This window comes from Syngnathus typhle, linkage group LG9, assembly GCF_033458585.1.
Source record: "Syngnathus typhle isolate RoL2023-S1 ecotype Sweden linkage group LG9, RoL_Styp_1.0, whole genome shotgun sequence".
NCBI classification, from domain to species: domain Eukaryota; kingdom Metazoa; phylum Chordata; class Actinopteri; order Syngnathiformes; family Syngnathidae; genus Syngnathus; species Syngnathus typhle.
Window position 1 is genome coordinate 1,195,046 of NC_083746.1, and position 25,299 is coordinate 1,220,344.

Below are 25,299 nucleotides of genomic sequence, written 5' to 3' on the forward strand. Positions count from 1 at the left end.
GCCACCTGGTGATCACCAAGCCTGCACACCTCCGAAGCAAAAAAAGGTCATGTCCATCAATGTGAGCTCACCATTGTTTGCCTTTAGCAAAGTCCATCAGGCATAACCCTAAGCCACCTCCGCCTTCCAAGTAAACCCTGACTCGAGGCAATTAATGGGCAGAGCGAAAACACAAACATGGACAAAGTGACCTTTTCTGACTGACCGGCGGGCAACATTTCTGCATTGACACCTACTCTTCCAAACTCACGCATGTTCACGTCCAAATTGTCCACAAGTGCAAATGTGAGTGGAAATGAACACTGCTGGCTTGCCCAGCCAAATTGCCCCGTGACCCCAATGCGCGACAAGCCCTCTAGTAAATGGCTAGGTAGCATGTTATCAGCCTCCTAATGTGTGCGTGCGCGAGATCTTGTTTGTTTTTGTTTGATCGATCACGTCGTTGTGTGTCACAAGGGAGGTCTGAATGAACACCTTTGTTTGTTCCCCACCATGTGATTTCTATGAGCGTGTTAAATCACATTGCTGGTTTGAGGGCATTTACTTAACTTTTGTTGTGGAATTTCTGTCAAGAAGGAAAAAATGAATTGAAACAAAAGAGCTTTATTGAAAGAGCAAATTAGACGGCTGCAAAAAAAGGCCTGTGGTGGAGTTCAAATGATGTCTGTCTAGGTTCGCCATGTGAGCTGTATAGTAAAAACAAAACAAGCTTCTAAATGTCATCTTGTGAGATGGAGTGCAAATGGGGAGGCAAGTCAAGGAGTGGCTGCTCATAAAAGGAGCTCCAAAGAAAGCAGGCGGCTGTATTTGCAACTCCAACGCAGTAGGTAGAGGTTCTCTTTTTGCTCCTTCATGATTTACTGACAAATTCTTAACTTTGTGTACTTGTGTTTTTTCCATCTCAATTGTAGGAGCTGCACTTGCTGGTGAAAAATGTACGGCAAAAACCAAGGTAAACCACAAGGTTATTCTGATTTTATTTATTTTTAATCCCTTTTACAGACTTTTAATAACTTTTGAATCCTCCTCTTAAGTTTCCGATTTCAAGAAAAGCCGTAATGTCCTCCAAAAAGTGATTGGATATTATTATTCCGCTCAAATGGGTCTCTTTGACACCGAGCATAACAGGTGCATTTACTGTACGGTATTTCTGTTGCTAAAATGTTTGACCTGCAACGTACAATAACGGGATGAATGAATTTTATGTTATTGCAAAATTTCAAAATGATTCAACTTGACCCGTGACACAATGGGAACAATTCCATGTCTTTAGGGTTCAGTTCGACCTGCCGTCAAAAGTATTTCCGTGACTTTCAAAAGGGCCTGCATCTTAGCAGAAGGAGTCACTGAATCGACTAATTGCGCTTCTTGCTCTGTTTGGAAAGGGAACCCTAACCCCCAAGGCCACCCCAACCAGCCTGGGGCATACCCTCCTCAGCATCCACCAGGGGGATGCCCGCCTCAGCCTCAGCAAGGCTGTGGACCGGCTCACGGGCATGGCCACGGGCAAGGGCATGGACATGATCACAAACACGACCATGGACATGGCCATGACCATGGGCGTGGTCACGGTGGTCATGGAGGTCACGGAGGTCACGGTGGTCATGGAGGTCACGGTGGTCACGGTGATCACGGTGGTCACGGTGATCACGGTGGTCACGGTGGTCACTGCCATGACAAGCACAAGCAATAAGAATGGCCACAAGCATGGCAAGCGGCACAAATAAGGAAAGGACTGTCACGGGGTAAGACTCGTTGTTCCATGTTAGCATTTATGAAAAGCAGTTTGCCAGCATTTGTTAATGGATTAATCCATTTCTTCTTGGATTTCCTTTTTAGTCATCCAGCAGCTCTTGCAGCAGCGACTCAGACTCGACCAAATGAGCACAAGATGAGATGTGAAGCCGCCAAGTAACATCTGAAGAGAACGAGGGTGCGATCAACCCCTGTTATGTGATGTTTGCTCGTTAGCTACCACCCTGGTCGTTGTGACTGTTGTTGAACCATTAAAAAAAAAAAGTAATTTTTTTGCTAGCCATGTGTTCTTTTCAATGCAAAAGTACATCCAGTGTTTAACAAAATGAATACAAATATATAGGAGAAATTTAAACTTTTAAAAACATGACATGGTTATGTTTAACCATTAAAACCTGATTTGACATATTTGGTCAAATATGTCATGTAAATGAACTATTACCAATATAAATTTACAGAAAAACTTCAGCTCATAGAACGCAGGGATTTACATTTACAATATATACTGCTTCAGCTCTGTTTCTTTCCTTTGGTTCGAAAACACAAACTAAAAGGGCTTGGAAATGACACTTGGGTATTTTTCTACGCCTGTGCCCACTTCTGGTTGTCATAGCACCATTTGTCCAGTTGGTGTCAGTGTCGCCCCACACACACTAATAGGCACGGGCCCAGGGAGAAGTAGAACTGGTGCGGCTTTCATCCGGGTATTTGTGGCGTCACGAATACTGACCAATCAAGAAGAGTTGCGACCTCTTTCAGGAAGTGAACACGGAAGAAAACACACGCTCAAGCCAACCCAATCCAAGTCATGTCATTTAAAATAATGACGTCTAAACACAGGTATTTGTCTTCTTTTGTTACCATGAAGTGTTTCCTTTGGTGTCGTTGTGAAATGCTGGGAGCGTTTTGGAAGGTCATTGTAGTTTCTGACAACTCTGTGAAACAAAATAATCACTGCCTCGCCGACCAATCGGCATAGCGTTCATCAATAACTTCTAGGGGAGAATAAGAAGGTCATCGTCATGTTGTTGCTTGTTTCAGACTCCGAGCCATCTGCAGACTTCATCGAATCCAAGGACAGATGGTGAGAAAACGACTGCTTAGGCTCCCCGCTTTACCACATGCTTTGTTTTGAGGTTACGAACGGCGCCTAATAAACACGACCGCCCGTGTATTTTTCACTGTTTAACAATGTTAGTTATTTTTAGATATGAAATGAAATTGTTGATTCTAGATGTCCAGTCACGTGGAGCCCGAGGTTATCATGGAGAAGGTGGGCCGGGCTGGTGTGATCACCATGAACAGGCCCAAAGTGCTAAACGCCCTCAACTTAACCATGATCCGATCCATCTACCCTCAGCTCAAGGTACGCGCGGGCGGACACGCTCGGCATAAATGTTCAATATGTGCGTCTTTAAAACCTTGCCTCGTTGTCAGAAATGGGAGAGTGACAGCGCTACGGACCTTGTGATCATCAAAGGGGCAGGCGGGAAAGCGTTTTGCGCCGGTGGAGACATCCGAGGTGAATACGAGCGATTGCACGGCAAGCCTGCGCTTTCAAATCGTTCACTCGCAACATTATATTACACCTCTGATAACGGAAAAGCCGATACGGACTGTTGTCAAATTTGTTTTGTTTTCGATTCCCTTTCAGCAATTACGGAAGCGGGCAAAGTTGGCGATCCTCTTTCGCAGGTCTTCTTCCGTGAAGAATACACTCTGAACAACGCCATAGGTGAGCTTGACCACCCTTTTCTCTGCACTTGAATCCCCACCGATCTCTCACATTTGTACATTTTTGCCAGGAACGTGCAAGAAACCATTCATTGCCTTCATTGATGGAATAACAATGGGAGGGGTGAGTGAATTTTTCCAATGGAAATCATAATTCAAGTGACACAGTGCTGCAGATGGTAGAGAAAAGGCTTCCCCCCCCCAAGCCATTTTCCAGGCGGCTCCACCGCTTCTTCATGGGGTGGAGGTCGGGGGCAGGAGGAGCAACAACGCGCGTTTTGACGTCACGTAGTTAGCGCCGCCACTGAGGTGCAATGTGAAATTTGCTCCGAGGGGGTCAGCAGAGGACCGTGCGTCACCTGCGCCGAGTGCACGGTACCGTCTGATTGGATGACGCGGCAGTGTTGCCACCCTGCAGGAGTCGGATATAGCTTGAATTGAAATGATGACCTTACTCCCCCCACCCCCACTGAAAATCACCAACATGAATCATTAGAGAGCTTTGCTGCCGGGTTTCCACGTGTTTGTCATTCAAGCCCCCTGTCGTCTTCAATGTCGTGACTGAACGCTTGTCAAATTGTTTTCTGGTTCTCCACTCGCAGGGGGTTGGCCTGTCAGTTCACGGACGCTTTCGAGTGGCCACCGAGAGAACCATGTTTGCCATGCCGGAGACCGCTATCGGTAAGCCGCAACAAGGCAGGCAGTGAGCGCTTCTTGATGACATTAGCTGAGGGCGTGCGGCAGTCGGATGGATACTTTGAGCCTGTCGTGGCCCGACGCCGTTTACTCGCAAGACTTCAAATCGACGACCGTCGCTCGGCCGCTCCCTGATGATGCGGTGTCGAAAATTGCTTTTAAATTTGGATGCTCAAACAGCACAAATATAGTCACAACAATAATCACGTCCTCTTGCTGAACTGCGAATATCCCCGCGACAACCTCGTCACATTTAAGCCTCATCGGCGGCGTGCGTGACGGACGGACGGTAATACATTTTCCCCCGCAAATGAGGTCAGGCGGCGGGATTAGGCGCGTTTGCCGAGCCTCGGCCACACAAAGACGCAAAAGCCTCACAAATGCTGAATTCCACTGCAGGCACCGACTTGGTTTTACACGCGTCGCATTTCGCAAACGCCGTTGAAACCTTTGGGCGTGAGTCTAATGTGCATCTCTGCTTTCTTTGCCCCCGCATTTAAATGCACTGGCCTGGCGTTAATAAGACGTTTGCGACGTACTTGCGTCCTGGAACCAGGGTGGGGGGGGGCGCTCAATGCAATCAAGTCTGTCCTTTTGCCGGCAGGTCTGTTCCCCGACGTGGGAGGTGGTTATTTCCTGCCGAGGCTTCAGGGCAAGCTGGGCCTCTTCCTGGCTCTGACGGGCTTCCGCCTCAAAGGCCGCGACGTGCACCGAGCTGGAATCGCCACTCACTTTGTCGAGTCCGACAAGGTACCACCTTGTATAATTGTCTGTGAAATGGCCTCAAAAGGGAGCATTTATTGATTTGTTTAGCCTTATCCGTCGTCATGGTAACATCGGAGCATCGTCGCTCGAGTCGTTTCGAAACGAAGAACGGCAAAGCGCTAATGAATTGGATTCATCCTTTCCTTTGCAAGTTATCGTGACCTCGATGTCTGAGTGTCCATGCAGACATTGTGGGGGTGGGGCTTTTGTTACCATAACAACCAGGGCCTGAGCTCACCAGCCGCTTCTTGTCGTGCCAGTCTGGAAAAGTGACGTCCGTATGAGTCAAAGCGCCGATTGTATTTTCCCTCTCACTTTGCTCCGTACATTTTGCCACGCGCTAGATGTCGAACCTGGAGAAGGAGCTGGTGGACTTGAGGTCCCCTTCTGCTGACAACATTGCCAGAGTCTTAGATTCCTTCCATGGCGAGGTGAGGAGCCGAAGCCAAAGTGGGGCGGGCGCCCGCCCGCTTTGGGTGTTGATTTTCCATTTGGTTCTTGTCTCAGAGCAGCCTGGACTGTGACAAGCCGTTTGTCCTGGAGCAGCAGATGGCCGACATTGACAGGTAGGCGGCTCGACTGCTGCACGCGCAAGGCCGCACGGCCATGGTTGTGGTTGTCGTCCACGCAGGCTGTTCGACGCCACCAGCGTGGAAGGCGTCGTGCGCAACCTGAAGGCTGACGGCTCACAATTTGCAAAGAAACAAGCGGAGGTAGGCAGACATCCCAAATATGTCCTGGCGTTTTCATTTTCGAACAGTCGAGCTTCTCATTTTGCTGCGGCTCCAATGGACAGATTGCAACCTCAAAGAGATCCAACAAAAAGCGCTCGGCACTGTGCGAAGAGGCTTGAAGCGCCTGGCCATTTTAGTAATTAGCAGTTAGCGCCGCTAAGCATTTAATGGGCTTACTGGTGTTTTGGGGCCTCCTGGGCTGCATCTCAATCCCCTTCCAGGGAGGGGGCAAAGAAGCCTCCCGAAAACCCATTTGCCTAATTCTGTTTTTCCACCTCGTTTCCATTTGCGCCGTCCACTGCGGTTACATCCAGGGGGATTATTAAAAAAAAGAAGATTAGCGGCCCCTCCCCCACATACACCTCCACTATTGGCTGCTCTTCACACTCGGGATTAATAAAGCAAAAGCACTCTGTTCAATCCCGCTGTTTTGTAGCGGGTCAAATGGACCCATTTTTTAAGCAAAGCAAGCATAAAAACATCTATTTGGTTTCTGCACCAATCTTGAATGACCCTCATTGGATGGAAGCTTATCAGAGCGATAAACTTGTGGTCCCGCAGACTTTGTCCAAGATGTCCCCCACCTCCATGAAAATGACCTTCAAACAGCTGCAGCTCGGCACCACGCTCAGCCTGCAGGACGTCTTGCGCATGGAGTACCGCCTGAGTCAGGCCTGCATGGTACAGACGTTCAACACTTGCACTGTCATGCAATGAAAAAAGTCATGTGAGCTCAAACCGTGTTTGCTTGGCAGCGGGGCTGCGACTTCTACGAGGGCGTCCGAGCTGGTAAGTTTTTTGGTGCCGTGCGCACGTGTCTGCTGGTGTGGAAGTGGTGCTCAACTCGTTGTGCGTGCGTGCAGTACTGGTGGACAAGGACCACACTCCCAAATGGAAGCCGGCCACCCTGGAGGAGGTGACCGACGCCAGCGTGGAGGAATGGTTCACCTCCCTCGGGGACAAAGATCTGGCCTTGTGAGCTTCAATACATGCCCCGTCGTGACCGATGAATTTTGAATCGAGAAACTCCTCCCGTCCGGGCTGATGAGTCCAAAATTCTTTCGTCATATACGCCATGTTGCCGTGTCTCATCAAATGTGAAATGAAACAAGCAAGTCAAACTTGTGTTTTCTGCTATTTGTTTGAGCCACTTCTGAATTTAGGCCAGTGAAAATGTCCCGCCCCCAAAGCGCTTTGTGTGCCTTTTTGCATTTTTGCTTGTCGTCACGATGCCTGCTGGCATGTCCTTCTACGGTCAAGGCGTCTCCGCTGATTTAGAGCCGGCGGCGCCTCGCGTACTCATCATCTAAACAAACTGCTTCATCCGGCCGTGCTTTTTTGTCTTCCCTCGGGATGGACACGCAAAGTGCAAGAGTGACTTTTCCCCTTATCGTGTGGACTCCTTCCTTATGTCGCCTTCTCCATTTCAAAATGCAGCCCTCATGAAATATGCTAGTCGTGTTTTTCAAGAGTAGAACCACAAAAAGGAAGTCTCGAGTATCCATGAGAAGTCTTCCATTTTGTTTTTCCACTTTAGGATCATCAAGTGAAAGTGAAATGGAACCACAGACATGATCTCTTATTGCTCAGCGGTTCCAAATGGACTTGCTGATGGGATCGAAATGACACAAAAAACAAACAAATGGGCAGCCGCAGGAAAACCTAATAGCTTGTCATTGACGCCGACGGCACTAAACGAGACAGGCCCGCAATTATTGATGCGGATAAATGGCACCAAACAAGATAAAAGCGCCATCTTGAAAATGGAGTGAAGCGCTCACAAAGGCCGGACTTTATGACTCCGGCTCAACGGCCTTCCTGTTCCACTCCCTCCTTAACAACCCTGGCTGTGTAATCATCAGCCGATGAGATCACGCCCTCATCTGGCCCATTTACACGCAATTTATTTCTATTGCGCAACAATGTCGAAAGAGCACAGCAATAAAGATTCCCGCAGAGCGGCAGCAGCAGCAGCCTCCCGCTTGCTCTTTGTTTCATGTGACGCACCCGTCGAAGCATCTGCACGATCTCAGCACGTAGCAAATATAAGTTCACTAAGAGCTACAATGGCCACAGATGATCACGGTTCTTCAATCGTTATTGTCCATGTGCTGAGGCGGCCGACTGTTCCAAAGGGTCAACTTGCACCAAAATGTGTATTTGCGCTGTATTTTCAAGGTCAGGCTAGTTACACAAGCCAGAGCAGGTGTTGTGAAAACTGGGACGTTAAGGTTAAAAAAAAAAAAAAAAGTGTGTCAAAAGTGACCCGCTTCATGGACGACGAGCGCAGCGGCTCCGCAGGTGGAAAGCTCACTTCTTGAAAGCGACATTCATTAGCACGCTTCAAATTTCAAAACATTTCTCAGGTGCCTCAATATGAAAATGCCAAAAGAGCCCGAAGCTCAAGTCCACATTCCGCTCTGAAAAACAGGCAGTCCTGTCTTGTGCAAATGAGCCGCTTGCTCACCGCCGCGCCCCCTCAATTCGGCGGTACGGCTGCTGTTACCATGACAACCAGGGGCGGAATAAAGGGTGACGACAAGGTGAACGGAAACGGGTCAAAAAAACTCTTTTTGTCTAGCCACATTTCCATAATATGCCTTCTTTTATGAGAGTGGGAACGGTACAGAACTTGGCGGGAGGTCATTAGGGCGAGTGTGAGAACCAACACAGCAGTTTAAAAAAAAAAAAAAGGGAAACTCCAGCCAGTAAGCGCTAACATAAACACACAAAGTGTAAAAGGAGGACAAACAACGTTTCGGCTTTGATGCGCATAATCCCAAAATATGTGCGGGATTGCGGAGGCCAGTTTCTCCAATCAGTCCACGTGTAATCCAGTCTGGAAAGTAGGTCAGAAGAGAAAGCAAAAACCTTCACACGTGCCTACGGAACGATAGAAGACTCCATTTCATTGATCCCCACGCTTCCGATTGTTCCTCTCGTGTTTCTTTGGCATGTCAGAAACGCAATATGACAACAATCCATGAAATGAATCAAAATGAAACAAATTTCTTGTGGGTGTTTGCCAATAGAAAAATAATAAAGCAAAAATCGCATGAAAATATTTTTTTCTTTATTTCTAAATGGCTCGGGCTTCAAATCCCGTTGGGGGCGAATGGTAACATCCGTCAAGGTCCCTGGGGCAAGAGCTTCACGCCAATTCCAAGCCACCGGCGTCCCCGAGCTCCGATCAAAAATGGCTGATGTCGCTGTGGTGACGCCTGAAAGTCCAAAAGTCACTTCCTCTACTTTGATGTCATGGTCTCCGGAACATTTGGTCCCTCATGGTCACGGCACGTCGCACTCGATGTACGGGATGTCGCCGTAGCGTCGGTCCACCTCCGCCCACTGCTGCACAGCCCGGGCCATGATTTCCTCCGAGAGTTTCTGGGCGTACTCCAGCAGCGCCGGGTCGGCCCGAGGGGAACCGTCCTCCGAGCGGACCAAGTAGGCCTTGTCGCCCCGCGCCGCTTCACTGTCTCGGCGGGAAGCGCTCCCCTTGGATTTGACGCAACCCATCGTCTGGAGGATGTGGCAGGGGTGGACTGCTGGGCCGAGACCAGAGGCCGCATGTGGAGGTTCTAGACGACAAGAGACGGGGCGGGTCTACGGACAGCCATCCTCGGTGGAGATGCTTTGGATCCTCTGGTGCTGGTGACAGCTGGTCCCTGGAGAGAAAAGAGGACTGACGGTGCGTCCCGAAAGCATTTGCAACACTTGACTCGGAAAATGGATTCAAGTCCTTTTTGAAATCTCTGCGGGTTGCGCCTCAAGGCATCTGGCCAGTTTTTACAATGCTTGCCTTTTTGCACATTGAGCCAGCTGAGTCTCAGCGTCTGGCGGTGGGGGGTTGCTTGCTTGTGGCAGCGTCACTTTAAAAGTCGCCGCCGACCTCCGCGACTCTCTTGTGCAGCGAGTGTTTTACGGCTTTCCGCCCTTTTGGCCCATTTAAGTGGCACGACACGTCGTCTCGCTCCCTCCCATCTGCTCGTCTCACTGAGAGGAGCAGCTTGGAATTATTCACAATGACATTGTGCCAGCCGGCTGATTTCCAATGGATCTTTTTGTCTTTTTCATACAAATATTGACTTGAATTATGACTTTGTGGACAGCATTATTGTTGCTTACGCATAGGCTGCAGTGCATTCTGAATTAGGTGTGATTTCTGTCTGCATTTTATCCTTGAGAACTTTTTCTATGCCAATTTTATTTTTCATTTTGTAAACCATATTGTCTTTTTTTTTTGGTCACATTTTTGTCACTGTTTAAACTGCATAGTGTAACAGTGGCCGACAACGATATGAAATAGTAAATGAATAAACCTTTGGGCCTACTACACTACTGTATTTTAATGCTGGGTGGTTATGATGGTGGCACTTTTTTCTTGAGGTGGTAGCTGGCGTGAAAAGTTTGAAAAACACTCGTCCCGACTCCCCAGCAGATGTTACAAATATTGCCTGACAACGGAAAGGATGTTTTTGTATGAAGGGCACAGGGCGTTCTCGACTTACGACGTATAACGTTTTGGGGTATCAAATTGTGTTCCGATGTACGCACATGGGAACGCGGCTCCGTCGTATAGTGAGATCGACCCCCTGTGCGCTGCGTCATTGTATTGAATAAAAAACAGATGCGTATCAACCTCTGCATGGAAGAACATGTGAGCAAAAAAGAAAGTATGACGTACCCCGAAAAGCGTCGGCATCCTAGTCTTCTCCGTGCCCGGGGACGGTCGAGTTGACGCGTGCAAATAAAAACAATCTTCTTCATCCACTAGGATACAATTCGCGCTGGTGCCGCTTCTCGTGCTCGCTCGATGATCTTCCCGACTGATCTCAGCCCAGCAGGCGACGTGCAGAAGTGAGAGAGAGGTCACGATTGACCGAAGCAGCAGCCGAAGCAGCAGCGCCATCTGGTGAACACTCTCATAACTGCAACAGCTTTTACGCAAAGACCTCCAGTGCTGTTGGTGGCGCTATTGCGTATTTTCAGTAAGACGTCACCGGGTCAAAGTTGAACCCACAGCGAAATCATGGTGGAGCACGAGAAAATACGCGTGGTCCAATGTGGCGGCTGTAGACTCAACTTTAGAGCGCCTGTTGTTACAAATGATTCCAAGTAAGTACACGTTTGTCCACGTTCGAAGGTGGCCCGTGTGCGGTGGCGAGCGACCCTCACGGTGGTCAAGTTTTACAGCTGTGTTGCTATCCCGGGCTAGCAATTAGCATCATGTACGAATCATTTTGCCTGTGGAAAAGTTCTACTAAACGCTTGTGCTGATTGTAATGATCGATTTATAACAATTGATCTGAATCGGTCATTTGCGGAATGCTTTATCTATCTTTTGTCGGGATTGGCATCATGTACACTTGAACGGTTTGGGTTTTGTTTCAGCTGCTTGCTTTGTCCACTGCTGCCCCATCTCGTCTAAGTCTTAACAGAGCGGTGTGCTTTTTGAATCTAACGGATACAACTCTAATCTAGTCGCATTCGGACATTGCATTGTTGCTGGTCACCACTCAAATAGTGTGTGGTGTGTGACTGCAGGTTCCTCCTGTGCGCGTCTGGAGTGTGTGTGAAGGTGTACAGCACTGCCACGGAGGAGTTTGTTCATGAGCTGCGGGGACACAGTGACCTGGTCACGGGTGTGCTGATCAAGCCCTCCAACCACTTGCAGGTAAGCTCATCTATGACACTGATTCAAAAGTCATTCGTGGCAGCAATGCAACCTGGTCTCGAAACAGTTCGAAGATGTGGAGGAGACCTGAGATGTTGTTTGATGTACGTACACTATAATCTTAATCCTTCATTCGAGTTTGGTGTGTTTGTTGTTGTTGCAGGCCTACTCCTGCTCTGTAGATGGCAGTGTCAGGCTTTGGGACTTTACAGATGGCATCCTCATCAAGGTGATTATTATTTTTTTTTTTTATAGATGAACAAAATTGTGAAGCTTTATTTGCCACACCCAAATTGGTCACAGCCAATTTTCTGGAATCCTGACTGATTTCTGTTCTCTTCTAGTCTTACTTTATTGGACAACCAATCTACGCCATGTATGCCAGTGCTCAGCACAAAGGAATGGTCTTCATTGTCATCCAAAACCAAACAAATGGTAAGACATTCTTCAGATGTACTGAGCTTAACATCTTTAAAAAAACAAAAAAAGGGTTAAAGGTCACAAGTCGTTTGCCTGTGTGTGTGTGTTTGTAGAGGTCTTCCAGCTGGTGGCGGTAGAGCTCTCGCAGGATGCCGACGAGCGAGTGAAGGACGAGGATCGGTCCTTGGTGCTCCCACACGTCAACGGCAGTCCAGAATGCATCGCCTTTGGCAGAGAGGTGTGTGGGCCGCTTCTGTCGGAAATCTTGAATGGCAACTTGAGAGGCATATCGCACAGAATTCAAAACATTTTCCAGCCGCGTCAACAGCATTTGCATCCCACAATCGCTGGCCGTGGCTCGAAAAGGGACTTTAATTCATTTTTCTTTTTTGTCTCAGGACGAATATATCGCTTCTGTCGAGGCTTTGTGTTTGACGGTCTATTTCTTCAGGAAGGGAAAAACATCCAGGTGAGCTACACCCAAAAAAGGGGGCGGGGCATGATGTCACGAGGACCACCGCTTTGGTTGTCCGCCGTCTGACTGTTGCTTTGTCCAAAGCTTTCCGTTAGGTTTGTCCAACAAAAAGACAGTCGGCAAAAACACCTTCACGTGCGTCGCCTGTCACCCCAAAGATGACGTCATCGCCACCGGACACGTGGACGGAAAGATTCGCTTGTGGTGAGTCGCATACCAATCAAATGTCGATGGTTTGAGTCTCATTGTGTGGATTGTCCAGGAGAAACTTCCACCAGAAGAAGCAGTACACCCAGATGACACTCCACTGGCACCACGACACTGTCAGCTCGCTGTGCTACACTCCGGAAGGTCCGCCGCTTTACTGAGATCAATCTCCTGCTGGGGAGGGCAACTGGTTCAGACCCCCCCCCCCCACACCTTGGGTTCTTCATGGTTTCAATCTGCATTTTTTCTGTTCGCGAGCAGGTACCAACCTTCTGAGCGGAGGTGTGGAGTCTGTGCTGGTCCAGTGGAAACACGGCCAAGAGACCCAGAAGGAATTTCTTCCTCGACTCGGTGCCTCAATCACACACGTGACCGTGTCGCCCGACGGTGCGCTCTTCTGCACCTCGCACTCCGACAACAGTAAGAGCTTTTGGACCTTTTTTTTTGACACACACAGGAGAGGCAATGACCGTCCTTCACTTTTTGTTTTCTTCAGAAATCACAATTATCAAGAGCTGCAAAGTGTCCGCCGTCATTCAAGGCCTCGTCAAAGGTGAGCCATGCAAACCTGCCTCTCCAAGTTTGCCCAAGCCAAATGTCGCCATGGCAAAAGTCACGAGGCCCTTCAAGAGCTAAACACGACGTGTCGCGTGCGCAGGACAAAGCATCGCCACAGACCTGTTGGTGGACCCTCGCAGCAAAGCGCTGGTCCTGAACGGAAAGCCCGGCCACTTGCAGTTTTACTCCCTTCAGAGGGATAAGCTGCTCTTCAACGTAAGCCTTTCTAGCCGCGCCTCGCCATTTTCTTGCCGTCTTCCCGTCCGTGCGTCCTTCCCTCCCGCAGTTGGATATCGTCCAGCAAGAGTACATCCACGAGCTGGCGGTGCTGCAGTTCCGAGTGGTCAAGGCGGCTTTCGACGCCTCCGGGGAGTGGCTGGCCACCGTGGAAGAGCTCCGACCCAAAACGGCCGACTTGGAGCTTCATCTGAAATTGTGGGCCTTTGACCACAAAACGCAAAGGTGACCATTTCCCCAGCTGCGCCGTACCCAAGAAGTCATTAAATGAACAATTGACGTGCCGTCGACAGTTTTGCGCTGACCACGACCATCTCGGCCCCCCACGAGGGCGAGATCACGGCCATGTGCTTCGGCCTGGCCGACCACCGCGGCGGCCCCCCGCTCATCACCACCAGTAAGGACGGACACTTCAAAGTTTGGCGGCAGGTGCCGTCGCCCAACCACACCGAAGGTAGACGAAAACGACATTCCCTCCCTGATTGTTGCTACTTGGGTCGATTTGAATTAGCATTCACCGCGTCGTGGTGTCGATATTGTGTTTCTCTTCGACCGGCGCAGATGAGGCGGGCACGTCGTGGGCGTGCGACTTTGCGGGCTCGTATCACAACCTGCGGCCTCATTGCTGCTGCTTCTCGGCCGACGGCTCCCTGCTGGCCGTGGGCTTCCGGGAGGTGGTGACGCTGTGGAGTCCGGCGACTTGGGAACTCCTGACAACGCTGTCCCAGCCGCCAGGGGAAATCAGGTCAGGTTGATGTTTCACGAGGGAATGGTGCACTTAGATTACCGCCTTGCCCATAGTGGTGCCGTGGCAACCAAAGGAGCCTCCGGGACATGGTGCCTCCAGAAAAAACGTTCCGTTCGCCGACCGTATGTGTTGGCGACTCCATTTTGCACTTATGGCCACCCACGAGTGAGGCGGAACGAAAACGATGCGCTTGCTTCGTTGACTAAATTGTCAAATAAGCCAATAGGGCGCTTTTCGCGCGGGGCAGATTCCTCTTTGGCGCTCGTCTCAGCACTCGAGCTGTTTTGTGGGCAAACTGGAGAATCTTTGGCAGCCTGTTTGCAGTAGCCCGGCAATATTCTCAAGCACGTTCTGCCGTCGTTTAGTGACGGAACACTTGGGAACCGAGCGGTCCACTCGAGTATCTGCGTCGTCGTTCAGCAGCCAGAAATGCGGTCCGACGTTCCCACGGAGCGAGTCTACTTCCCCGTTTCTGTACCACTTTTCGTCAAGTAAGGCAATGGTGGGGGGCGTGGGGGAACTACTTTGGGCTGTTTTGACAGCTGCCAGCGGTGCCGTCTTGCGTAATCACCGCCTGCCTATGGATGTGTTGAGCCGGTCGGGCCGGCCCAATTGCTTGACCTCAAAGCCGAGCGTCTCCTGACTTATTGTGAAACTGCCAAATATTGAATAATGCTGAGCTCAGCTGCTGGGCGCTGCGGCCCGGGCTCGTGGTCCTGGATGACCCTCAAATCAAGTACACGCTGCAAATTTCCTTCTTTTTCTTTCTTTCAATGTTTCCCCCCACGCAATGACGCATTGAGTTTTACCATGGAAATTTTAAACATAAAAAAAAAAAAAAAGAAAATAATCAGGCTTTTGCTCATTCTGGCTCCTCAACTTGGTCCAGATGCGTGTCGCCAAGGTGCGGAGGTTTACACAGCCGCCGATGAGGTGAAGCTGTTTTATTTGATCCATGTGGGTGTTCTAGCCCATCTTGCAAGTTCTTTGGAAGTCTTCACAGAGTGGCAAAGGAAATAAAAACACACCATAATCCTTTAAAAAGGTTGTCTGGAGCTGGCTCTGAAGTCTTGACGCACGCACACAGACAACTAAAGTCCTTTCTTTTTTTTGGTTCTACCAGGAATCTTTGTTTTGGCCGACTAAGCTGCTCCAAGTACTTGCTGGGGACGACGGCAAAGAACCTGCTCTGCTGTTGGAATCTCCTCACGTGCTCGCGTAAAGCTCTTACCATGTTCAAACACACTTGCACGTTCCGCACCTATCCAAAAGTGCCGTCCTCTTTTTTGTTTGCCAGTGGAGTGGAGCACCTCCATGGACGTCAGCTTGCTGCTACCCGACCCGCTGTCTGAGAACATGGCGGCGTTCTGCAGTCAAGACAACTGCACCGACCGTAAGCGCCGCATTTGCGCGTGGTTGCCCGTCATGTCACGTCATGTCACGTCACGCTCGCCTTCTTGCGCTCTCAGTGTTTGTGTTTAAGCCCTGCGAGCCGCGGCCGCTGTTTTGCCAAAAGGCCGTGTGTCCCGGGAGGGTGACCCGGGCCGTCTTCACCCCGAGGGACGCCATGCAAGACAGCTGCGACGAGAGCTGCCAGTGGCTCAACCGATCCCGGCTCTACTTCCTCAGCCAGTGCACGGTGGGGGCAGGCGGGCACAGCGTCCCCATAGCGTTGATGTTTTTGCGCGAATGACACACGTGCTTTTTCAATACAGGAGCTCATGACGTTTATCACAGAGGACGAAGAGAAACAACTGCTGGCTTCTCATAAAGAGGTAGACATTATTTGACCCGTCTTGGATTTGACACCATTTTATGACATGAACTTGTTCTCGGTTTCTCTTTATCTGCAACAGAAGTCACAAAATGAATGTGTGAAAATCAGATAAATAAAAATATTCCAAATAAAATGATAAATAAATCATATATAATAAATAATACAATGTTTAACTAGTGAAATAAAAAATGTATTTTTTGCTTCGTTGTTAAATACTCATTTTACAACTTGACGCGTAAGAAAAACGCGCTCGTGTCTTTTCACCTCGATCGGATAACCGACAACGTGCACTTCTCGCCCCTTGCTAGTTCACCATTGACGACACGGTTGCCAAGACGCCGTTCCGCCTGTTACTGGGCCAACGGCCGCAAGGAGGAGGCCATCTGGACCCACCTGATCATTCCGACACTGCGAAGAGAGAGCCACCCCCGCGGGGTTCCGCTGCCGTTCGAGAGGTGGCGATGCTGACGGGCAATCGGGGAGGGGCGGCAGAAGAATGCTCTTTTGACTTGTGCCTTTTGTTTGCAGCTTCTGCAGACCCCCAGCCACGTCCTACCTGCCGCCACTTTCCTATGCTCCATGTTCGTACAGTCGCTGCTCATCTCGGTCGCCGGGTCCAGGTGGGTTCCTCCCCTCCCAATTCAATGCTTAAATCGTACGCGAGCATATCCAGATATTGGGGAGCGGGATTAGTTTCTACCACACGTAATCGTGTTTGCACTCGCTTGTCAGTATTTGCAGGTAGCGCCGTTGCATGTTAGCACTAGCTTCAACTTAGTAAAACACACTTTTGTTTACATGGAGGGGGCTAACTTGAGGCTATTTTCCAATTTTTGGCTCTGATGAAATTGCACAGGCGGATCAAGCAACTTCTGCAATTTTTGTCAAAGGGGTCACATTGCACATGACAGTGCATTTATGATGGAAAAACTGCAGAGTCACGCTGAAGTCTTTTCGTTGTTTTGATGCCCTTCAGTGACCCGAAACACGTCGAGAAGGAAATGGAGAGCGAAAAAGAAGAAGAGGATGACTCTGAGGAGGAGGAAATGGAAACTGGCCACGTTGGAGCAAAACGGCCGTCGACGGGAGCAAGCGAGGCGGCCGAGGACGCTGCGCCGGCCATGACCCGAGCGCAGCTCAGAGAATTGAGGCGAGTGAAAAAACTGGACCGCAGCTGGCTGAGTGGCCTCCTTGACTCATGAGCAAATGATTTTTCGTAATTATCTTTGTTATGGGTCTTTTTTACAATAAATGTGTATCGGTTCTTGTTTTTCGGAATCAATGAACGCCCCGTCCCCGAAATGCTTGCTCATACCCCCCCCCCCCCTCGGTTTTAGCGCCTCGCACACGACAACAATGCTGCAACTCCATTGCTGCTTCCTACAGGATGGACTTGCATCCCGGTGATGGGCATGGAATTGGGCTGACGCGTCTATGATAACAGGATGCACAAAATGCTCTCCCTTGCCGTGTGTGACACCGATCCTACTTTGAGTAGCGTCATCCTTTTATAATATACACTACGTCTTTATACTTGTTGCTGTCGCAAAGGTTCAACGTCTACAGACAAGAAGGCCAGATAAAGACGGCAGATAAGGGCCCCTTCAAATGAAGGCTTTTCCTTCTTTGCAAACAATTTAGGGACTTGAGAGAAAGCAGCATTTTTGGAAGGAGGTTTCCGAGAAGACAGTAAACTCAATCGTTACGTCACAAGTCCGAGCGGAACTGATAGCGCAAGTTGAAACCTTGCTCCCTCAGACAAAAGGTGAACGAGTCTACGTGCGGACAAAGTCCGGCACGGATTGAGAGGAAAATGCAAAAAAAATGAAGTGCATTCATAAACGCCTCTGTGCTGGAAGGTTGACTAACTTTGGCCACCTGACTAAGAAGCAAACTCAAAGTTGTAAGATGGCTACATTCTTCATCTTGCACATGATACCGTGGCGGCTTTTTTTGTCTTCTCGTTAGCTCCAACGACCCGCTAAGGAGGGAAATGAAAACTGCTGATGAAAGGGAAGTCTTATCCGACTCTGAGACCAAAACGGAAAACCGCCGACTCGGAGCTTTGGGATTTGGGGCTTAAGGCAACCCAACTTTGCTACCTAAAGCTGTGTTTGGCTGCTTCGTCATGCAGACAGGCCCATCGGCGTGTCTCGTTACGCTCGGCACTTTTTGCTCTGCAGGGCGTTGGAGCAATCAAGTTCAAAAGAGCAGGCCAGCGCAGTATTGCGCCCTTTGTACGGAAAGGCGCCTCTGTTGGAATGGAGAGTCAGGTTTTACTGAGAATCAAGAAGTATAGTTGACTTACCCCCCCCCCCCCCTTATTTGTATAGCCCTAAATCACAAGCAGTGATTGGACCCCAATAACCATTCAGCATGACACTATTTGTATGATGAGACTTGTGATACAATAGTGGCAAAATAGAATAGCGATTTGGAGGCGTCAAGAATTATAAATCTTATCTTGATGCTGCACATGCTCACTTTACGACTTAGTTTGTCAAGGAGATGATGACAAGCTCAACCTTTATGAGGTCATGTTTCTCAGGTTTACTGTAGTCATCAACTAAAGTGTGCTAACAAAAAAAAAGAAAAAAAAGATTGTTTCGTACATGTAGGTGGAAACCAGGACACGTGTCTTAAGCAGTCCATAAACTGGCACTGGCAGTACGGTTGCAGCATTTTTTTTCTCTTTTAATTCCGGTCCTTGAGACTGTTTTGTATTGATCAATATGCCCACCCAATTTTAAATGGACTTTTCAAGTAATAAATTGGACTTTTTTTGATGTATTTTTTGACAACTTTCCATCTGTGTGAAAGGCAGTCAGTCATGTGAACCAGTGACATCAAAATCTATCAAATCCCTGGCCCAAAGAGAAACTCTTAAGCCACTCTTAAGACCAGGAAAATTTAGAACAAAAGAGATTTTGCTGCTGGAGGAATGTGCATGCCAGAGTGTCGAGCCAAGAATTCCTACAAGACAAAAAAAACGGGCCGTCTATAAAATACTCGACACACCGTAGAGAACTGAAGGTCCTTTATTTTAGATGCCTCTTGCATCTCAAACAGTTCCCTCCTTTTAGTCTATGGAGTGATTCATTAAAAAAACAACAACACTACGATTCAATGAAACACACATGATGTCAAAACGGTGTCAGGTTCATGCATTTAACTGAAATCACAAAAATATTCAATTAAAAACTAATATAAAAACATTGAAAACCCCACAATGACATATTTTTTTGCAATTGGATATTGATTCCGACTGACATTATAATGTTACCCACATAGAAAATATGCTCATGGCCTCTTGTAATTATTCCTGAAGAGCTCTTGGAAAGTTGCAATAAAAGTCCGGTGAACAACTGTAAAGCCGAGCCGCGTTCTTAAAGCAACTTTGCACTTTGTTGCGCAAGCTCTTTGAAAATTGCCCTTACTTTCTACTGCATGTGGCGCTAGCGGCGCCCAACTTCTTTTTCCTGGCTGACCAAACGTTTTGTGTTGAGTGGCTGTCAAAGCTACCGTCCAATAAGTGGTTCTTTATCTTGCTGAGATGCTTTGACCATTTCCTCAATCAAGCTGTTGAAAGTCTACAAAGAGGTTTTGAGGTAGCCCCCGCAAAACTGCAGCTCGCCAAGCTAAACCTGACCTACATTCAGACCTCCCACCTCCTTGAGGGACTCTTGGCCAACATAGTTCTGCACTTTTTCCAGCCACACCCCAAACGAGTGCAAAAGCAAAACGTCCGACCAACTGATGTCAATCACGTAAACTGCCGGGAGGACAATCACAAGTCATCAGGGGGTGAGTTAGAAAAGAACAGCAACAAATCACAACGGGGGTGGTCGGTCGTAAGAATAACAAGTACACGGAAATTACAGTAGGATATCCACCATTTTTTTGTCACCTGATACAAAATAGCTTTTCGGAATGCTTCAAGACACGTAAGTGGATTTCCCTCGCCTCTTCCTTTCGCACCGCACGTACGAAAGTGGACTTTGGTAACTGAGAGCGATCCATGCGGCTGCATAGACTGATTTTTTTTTCCCCCTTCCCGGCTAAGTACCTAACTGCTGACACCTTTACCTGAATAATTCCACCGTATTTAAAAGACGAGATTTAGGTGTTTGTTTGGTTAAAGTCATGAAAAGAAAAAAAAAATGAAACGCATCACGTCTACCTACGCACAGGACGGTAACTGAAAAACGACACTTGCGGGAGGCACCCGTGCCATCACTACATTGCTTTGCGTGTTAGGAGGGAGAACCAAACCCCTGCTGGAGATTAGTACGCAGCTACGTTGGCAAGCTTTCACACTTGGACCGGCTACATGTGAAGAAGACGTTAGTAACGCTGGAGTAGGCCACGTCTGTTTGGATTGTGCTCACACCAAGCTAAGCCGGGTATAGCAAGCACAAGCATGGCCTGTGCGAAAGGCAGTTAGACGGCGACGTCGGTAGGCGAGGGGCTGTCGTCCGTCTCGACATTCGGCTCCGGCGAGCAGCACAGGAACAGACGACGGCCGAGACTCTTGAAGGCAAAGTAGAAGTACATGGCGTGGCCCGCCGCCACGAAGGACACCGAGATGATGACCAGCAAGCCGAAGGCCTCCGGGTTGGGCGCCAGGATCACCATGATGAAGTGCAGCAGGTCCAAGAGGTAATTCATGGAGTTCTGGACGCCGTTGATCACGCCTCGCTCTGATTCGATGACATTCTCCTGGATCAGCTGAGTCACCGTCAGGTCAAAGGACCACAGGCCTGGTTGGGAGGAAGAACCAGGGAAGGGTTGAGGTGACTGAGGTGGCGGCTTTATGATGCAAGTACTTCTGATTTATTGCTCTCAAGTGCGGCGTCAAGAGAAATAAACTTCCAAAAGTGTCAACTCACCGACCCTTGCAGCAATGACGCCAGCAAACAGCAAACTAACAGACATGTAGGACTTGACGCTCGGTAGCTCTTGGCTCGGCGCACCGGTGGCAGTCACGTTCCCGCCGGTAAGGGCGATCACCAGCTGCTCGGCCTCAGGCAGCGTCTTCTCCCCGACCAGGTGGGAGTAGACGTCTTGGAAGGGGGAAACGCTGAGATCCAAGGGGCTCCCGGGAGCAAAGACGGAGAAGACGCACAGCATGAGGCAAGAGAGCTGCGCCACGCCGGAGATGAAGCCCGTCCGGACCAGGCCGCACTTCTTTCGGACCCACGTGAAGGCCACCGTGCCGCAGATGCCCGACACGGCCGAAGCGCCCATCAGGAGGCTGAGGACCGAGCCGTTGAGGCCCTGCGTGTAGGCGTAGCCGGTGGTGATGCAGTCGAATCCCAGCACCGTCATGTAGAGGAAGGCCAGGGACATGCCGGCGAAGAAGATGCTCTGGTTGTAGTACGCCTTCCAGCCGGCCTTGAAGGTGCGCAGGGGTTCCGTCACCTGCTGGCAGCAGCCTCGTTCTTTGGGGGCCACGTTCTTGACCGCCGCTACGTTGGCGTTCATCAGCGGTTGAGAGGACTCCTCAGGGCTTTGGCCTGTCTCCGATTCTGAAAAACATAACTGGGGATTAGCGAGGGTTCCACCTATGGACACCATGGCATTGCAGGACTCCAAATGTTGCTGGAGATAAGCTACCTTTGACAGGGCTGAGTTGTTTGAGCTCCTGCTGGTTCTCCGCCTTCTGCCCGCCTTTGACGGCCAGCGCCGGCGTCTTCTGGTAGACCTTCCACAGCAGCGTGTACTCCAGAAACATGGAGAAGAGGTTCCAGCCCGAGATGAAGCCGCAGCCGATGAAGTGCGAGCCGAAGGCCATGATCTGGCCCACCAGCATGGGGGCCAGGATGTTGGTCAGCTGATCGATAATCCGCACCGTCGCATTCATATCTGGTGCAGGAGTGAAAGGTTTATTGGCTTCTGGAAATTGCCGTTTGATTACAAGCACAAGTCCAAACGGAGGCTACAAAGTCCAACGGGGCTGTGATAAAGGATCACGTGAAGGCCACATGTATGACAAACTGACCTGCCAACTTGCTGCTGTCCTGGCCTGCCACCACCACCACCCAGTCGCGCTGGATGGTGATGGACATGGCCGTACTGGCCAGGTTGGCCATGTTGGCGATGCTGATCACCAGAATGTAGCAGGTGGTCTGAGAAATAGATAGACAAAGGAATTTCTCTTCCCATCATGCGAGCGTTAACGTTTGTGTGCGGTGAAAAGAAATTAAGGAAGTTGATACTATTATGACAGTGGTGCCTTGAGATAAGCGATGATCTCGCAAAGTATTTTTGGTTTCCTGTTGAAATGAATACAAATGGTCCGTAGAATGTGTTTTGGGGAAGCATTGGGCACCATTATACCTGGCAGACTGCTGCTTGTTGTGTTAATGCGGGACTTGCCATTGACTTTGTTATCTTGTGTAGCAGCCAACACAGCTACAGCTGCTGCTGCTACTGTTGCTGCTGTCTGGTCAGAATAGCAACAAGAAAAATGCATCAACAGGCCTGGCCACATTTCACCGTGTGTCATATGACCGGCGGCCTTGAGGAACTCGTTGGCCTCCGTCAGATCCCTAACTTGGAGTCGTCCAACAAGTGTAAACTTGCCTCTGGCACTGTTTGCTTTCTGCTTTTTTTGCTTTGCTTATGGCAAGGCTGTCTAGTCGATCGCAATGATTGGCAATTCTTATTATTGGCCAGTGACTCTCTGGTTACAGTATTTATGGTAGATTCCGGTGGAAGGGGCAGAGATAATACAGACGTGCGAGTCCATTCAGTCCGAGCTGTTGTGCTTGAGGTGAAAGGGCAAAGAAAAGCTTGCAGAGAATTCACCGGTTGAGCGACTTACCAGCAGCCACCCGTTGTAGGCCTCCACGAGTTGCTCTTTGAATCGGAAAACCACCATGAGGATAATCCCGCACAGTATCACGCAACTGTTCTGGACGATCAAAGACATCTGGGCCACTGCGGGTGAGCAAATCGGACTTGAACATATAGATACCCGACTGCGGCGGGGACTTTGTGAACCCTTCTATAAGCGCGTGGATTCCATTCCCAAAAGGTGCCTCACCTTTGAGTCTGGGATTCCTGTCCACCCAGTCGCCAATGATGGCCCCGAGCAGCAGCACGGAGCCGGCCACCACCAACCCGTACACGGCCGTGAGCAGCAAGCTGTTCCCGTACAGCTCCACCAGGAACACGGCCACGGCAAAGTTCCACATTCGGTCACCCTGCAAGTTGAAATCCAAGGGGTGGAAATGAATGACTTGCATGCAAATCGCTGGGTCTCCTCCACCCAGTCAGCAAGTGTGGAATGAAACCGCAGCCTGTCTTGGAAAAGGTTTTCTGGACATTTAGTACAATGTAACAAGGAGATTCATTCAACTTTGAGTGATTCTCTTCATTCGCTTTGTGACTGAGCTGGATGGGATCATTTGAGAATGTAAACAGGCCGGCAGAGTACCGTTTTTTTCCATGTATAATGCGCCCCCATGTATAATACGCACCCTAAAAATGGCATGTCAATGGCTGAAAAAAAGCCTGTACCCATGTATAATACGCACCCACATTTTGACTCCTACTTAAGTCCGTAAACGTAAAATTATTTCAGAAAAAAGAGCATCTTTGGGAACAACCGGATGTTATTCTGCCGGCCAGTATCACTGCGCATGCGCTAGCAAACCCGATAGCGAAGAAATGTTTCGGATTTGTGTAGGGTACATTGTGACAGCAAACGAGCAGGTGATCGAGCAAGCCTTGTCTGATACCAGAGCATTGTGTTCGTATGGAGCGTGTTTGAAGTGAACAGCAGAGAAGAAAGGAACCACAAATAAAATATTACCTGTAATACGCATTTCGGTAGAGAACTGAACTCTCGCTCTTTATATAGCTGACGTGTCTTGCTATATTAAAAAAAAAAAAAAAAAAATTGTACTGCATGTATAATGCGCACCAAAGATTTTAGGACAATAAATTAGTTAAATTTTGCGCATTATACATGAAAAAAACGGTAATTATTAGGTGAAATTCTTGATAGTGAATGATAGTGTCTTGAAATGAGAAGCATTCATTATTAACACGATATTACAATGTTATTTAAAGGTCATTTGAACCATTTTGTCATTTCAAATGTGTGGGTCAAGCTGTCACTTTCCTAAAGGATGGTGACCTTCCTTCGAGTCTTCATTTGACCAAAGTATTGACTTTCATGGTTGCCAGGCAATGCTTGCGACAAACGACCCCTCGCCCTCACATTACACCAAACGACAAATTTGTTTTCAACGTGGGGGTCGCGAATTCAAAGTGTCATGCAGACGGACAGACGTAAATACCACCACAACACATTTCAAAAGGGCTCGACTTACCCAAGTGGACAGTGCATGTCCCAAATAGATGAGGAATTTTGCTGAAGTGAAGAAATCTTGAACGGATTCTGCAGGGGGGGGTAGCGCAAAATATGGAGGTGAGAAATGCATTCAGAAAGAATACGAGGAAAACAATCACAAAGCCACTTGCCACCTACCGCAGCATGTCTTTTTGGCTCGGGAATTTTCCATGTTTAAAAAGAGGTTTGGAACGAAGCGCTAGAACCTTTTTTTTTTCCTCGCCTTACTGAGCTCGGGAACAATTGAGACGGAAAATGAGCAACCAAAAAATTGCAGGCAGCGTCTCTTTCTCTCGTTTTTCTCCTCTCCAAACTTAGCTATCACTGTAGCTGAAGTCGGAGAGCAATGCCTGGATTCGGGGGCAGAAAATGTGGAAAAAGCAGCCGAAAGCCGTTTTCCTTTTGCTGCTGTTGTCTCCCAAACGTCACTGGGCTGTGAGCGCCTGCTGCTGTGTTTACGTTCTGCTCGGATTTAAGCCTTCTCCGCCCCCACCCCGACCCCCAATTGCTCGTGTCACGTGACAAGTTTTCTTCTCCCTGGGAGTCACCTGATGCTGTCATGACGCTGTTCTTTTACTCATGAGAATGCAAAAGAACCGAGCTTGTTCTTTTTCTGCTGAAATAACATCTTCGTGGTGGGTGGCCCCTTTGCAATTCATGAAAGGATCATGCAACTTTATGTGTCGAACTACAATGGAGCTCTTTTTTGGTGCATACTGATGCCCACCCAATTTCACGTGAGGAGAGCATTAGAGGAAAGGACAGGTCCAACTGGGCCAACCAGGTGACCGAGCATGCTGTTTAGTGGCCACACTGGTCAGCGTGTCAGCAATTATTAATGACTTGCATTGTGTCGCTGTCAAAAACACACCCTTAAAACAATGTCAAGAAGCACCAAGTGTTTGGAGAGCCCAACAACAGAAGATGATCAACCGGCAGCCGAGTGACCACAACACAACACTGCACGCCTGACTTTTTGGCTTACTCACGTTCGGAACATGGTCACGGCCTTGGTGCCTGCATGGCAGTCAATAAACGAGAAAAAAGGTCACTGTGTGTTTGCTTTTATCTGACAATGTTTGCTTTCTGGTTTCCATGGAACAAGATGGTGAACATTTAACAGCTGTTTGGGATCGATACATCATATACAGGTT

At 49.0% G+C, this 25,299-nt stretch overlaps 3 protein-coding genes across 3 annotated transcripts; 2 read left to right on the forward strand and 1 right to left on the reverse strand.

Annotated features, from left to right (window-relative positions):
* Window positions 1-2,461: 2,461 nt before the first annotated feature.
* On the forward strand, window positions 2,462-6,805 carry hibch (3-hydroxyisobutyryl-CoA hydrolase). The gene is made up of 14 exons (XM_061287527.1): window positions 2,462-2,595; window positions 2,797-2,839; window positions 2,990-3,121; window positions 3,193-3,277; window positions 3,410-3,490; window positions 3,561-3,613; window positions 4,092-4,170; window positions 4,790-4,935; window positions 5,295-5,381; window positions 5,458-5,516; window positions 5,582-5,663; window positions 6,246-6,365; window positions 6,440-6,473; window positions 6,548-6,805. Exons 1-14 carry the CDS (start codon window positions 2,564-2,566, stop codon window positions 6,661-6,663), a joined length of 1,149 nt encoding a protein of 382 aa, XP_061143511.1. The 5' UTR covers window positions 2,462-2,563; the 3' UTR covers window positions 6,664-6,805.
* Window positions 6,806-10,644: 3,839 nt separating this feature from the next.
* Window positions 10,645-17,047, forward strand: wdr75 (WD repeat domain 75). The gene is made up of 21 exons (XM_061287508.1): window positions 10,645-10,802; window positions 11,232-11,361; window positions 11,525-11,590; window positions 11,706-11,796; window positions 11,895-12,019; window positions 12,180-12,250; window positions 12,341-12,460; window positions 12,519-12,607; window positions 12,725-12,883; window positions 12,960-13,016; window positions 13,122-13,237; window positions 13,308-13,483; window positions 13,552-13,712; window positions 13,820-14,003; window positions 15,130-15,224; window positions 15,304-15,399; window positions 15,476-15,645; window positions 15,722-15,781; window positions 16,092-16,238; window positions 16,312-16,403; window positions 16,760-17,047. The coding sequence occupies exons 1-21, from the start codon at window positions 10,717-10,719 to the stop codon at window positions 16,983-16,985; spliced, it is 2,517 nt and encodes an 838-aa protein (XP_061143492.1). The 5' UTR covers window positions 10,645-10,716; the 3' UTR covers window positions 16,986-17,047.
* A 1,758-nt stretch (window positions 17,048-18,805) lies between these two features.
* slc40a1 (solute carrier family 40 member 1) lies at window positions 18,806-24,641 on the reverse strand. Its single transcript, XM_061287518.1, has 8 exons — window positions 24,284-24,641; window positions 24,126-24,193; window positions 22,832-22,991; window positions 22,610-22,725; window positions 21,785-21,911; window positions 21,400-21,648; window positions 20,673-21,311; window positions 18,806-20,543 (listed from the first exon to the last, which is right to left on the reverse strand). The coding sequence occupies exons 1-8, from the start codon at window positions 24,315-24,317 to the stop codon at window positions 20,224-20,226; spliced, it is 1,713 nt and encodes a 570-aa protein (XP_061143502.1). The 5' UTR covers window positions 24,318-24,641; the 3' UTR covers window positions 18,806-20,223.
* Between the last annotated feature and the right edge of the window lie 658 nt (window positions 24,642-25,299).

Bases quoted from the DNA above. Each gene is read 5' to 3' on its own strand.
- hibch (XM_061287527.1), top strand. From the start codon at position 2,564: ATGTCATTTAAAATAATGACGTCTAAACACAG. The intron at 2,840-2,989 runs GTGAGAAAACGA...TGTTGATTCTAG, and splicing joins ATCGAATCCAAGGACAGATG to ATGTCCAGTCACGTGGAGCC. The intron at 3,614-4,091 runs GTGAGTGAATTT...CTCCACTCGCAG, and splicing joins ATGGAATAACAATGGGAGGG to GGGGTTGGCCTGTCAGTTCA.
- wdr75 (XM_061287508.1), top strand. From the start codon at position 10,717: ATGGTGGAGCACGAGAAAATACGCGTGGTCCAATGTGGCGGCTGTAGA. The intron at 11,797-11,894 runs GTAAGACATTCT...GTGTGTTTGTAG, and splicing joins CATCCAAAACCAAACAAATG to AGGTCTTCCAGCTGGTGGCG. The intron at 16,239-16,311 runs GTGGCGATGCTG...TTTTGTTTGCAG, and splicing joins GTTCCGCTGCCGTTCGAGAG to CTTCTGCAGACCCCCAGCCA.
- slc40a1 (XM_061287518.1), bottom strand. From the start codon at position 24,317: ATGGAAAATTCCCGAGCCAAAAAGACATGCTGCG. The intron at 22,992-24,125 runs GTAAGTCGAGCC...TTCAACTTGCAG, and splicing joins GACATGCACTGTCCACTTGG to GGTGACCGAATGTGGAACTT. The intron at 21,312-21,399 runs GTAGCTTATCTC...TATGTTTTTCAG, and splicing joins ACAACTCAGCCCTGTCAAAG to AATCGGAGACAGGCCAAAGC.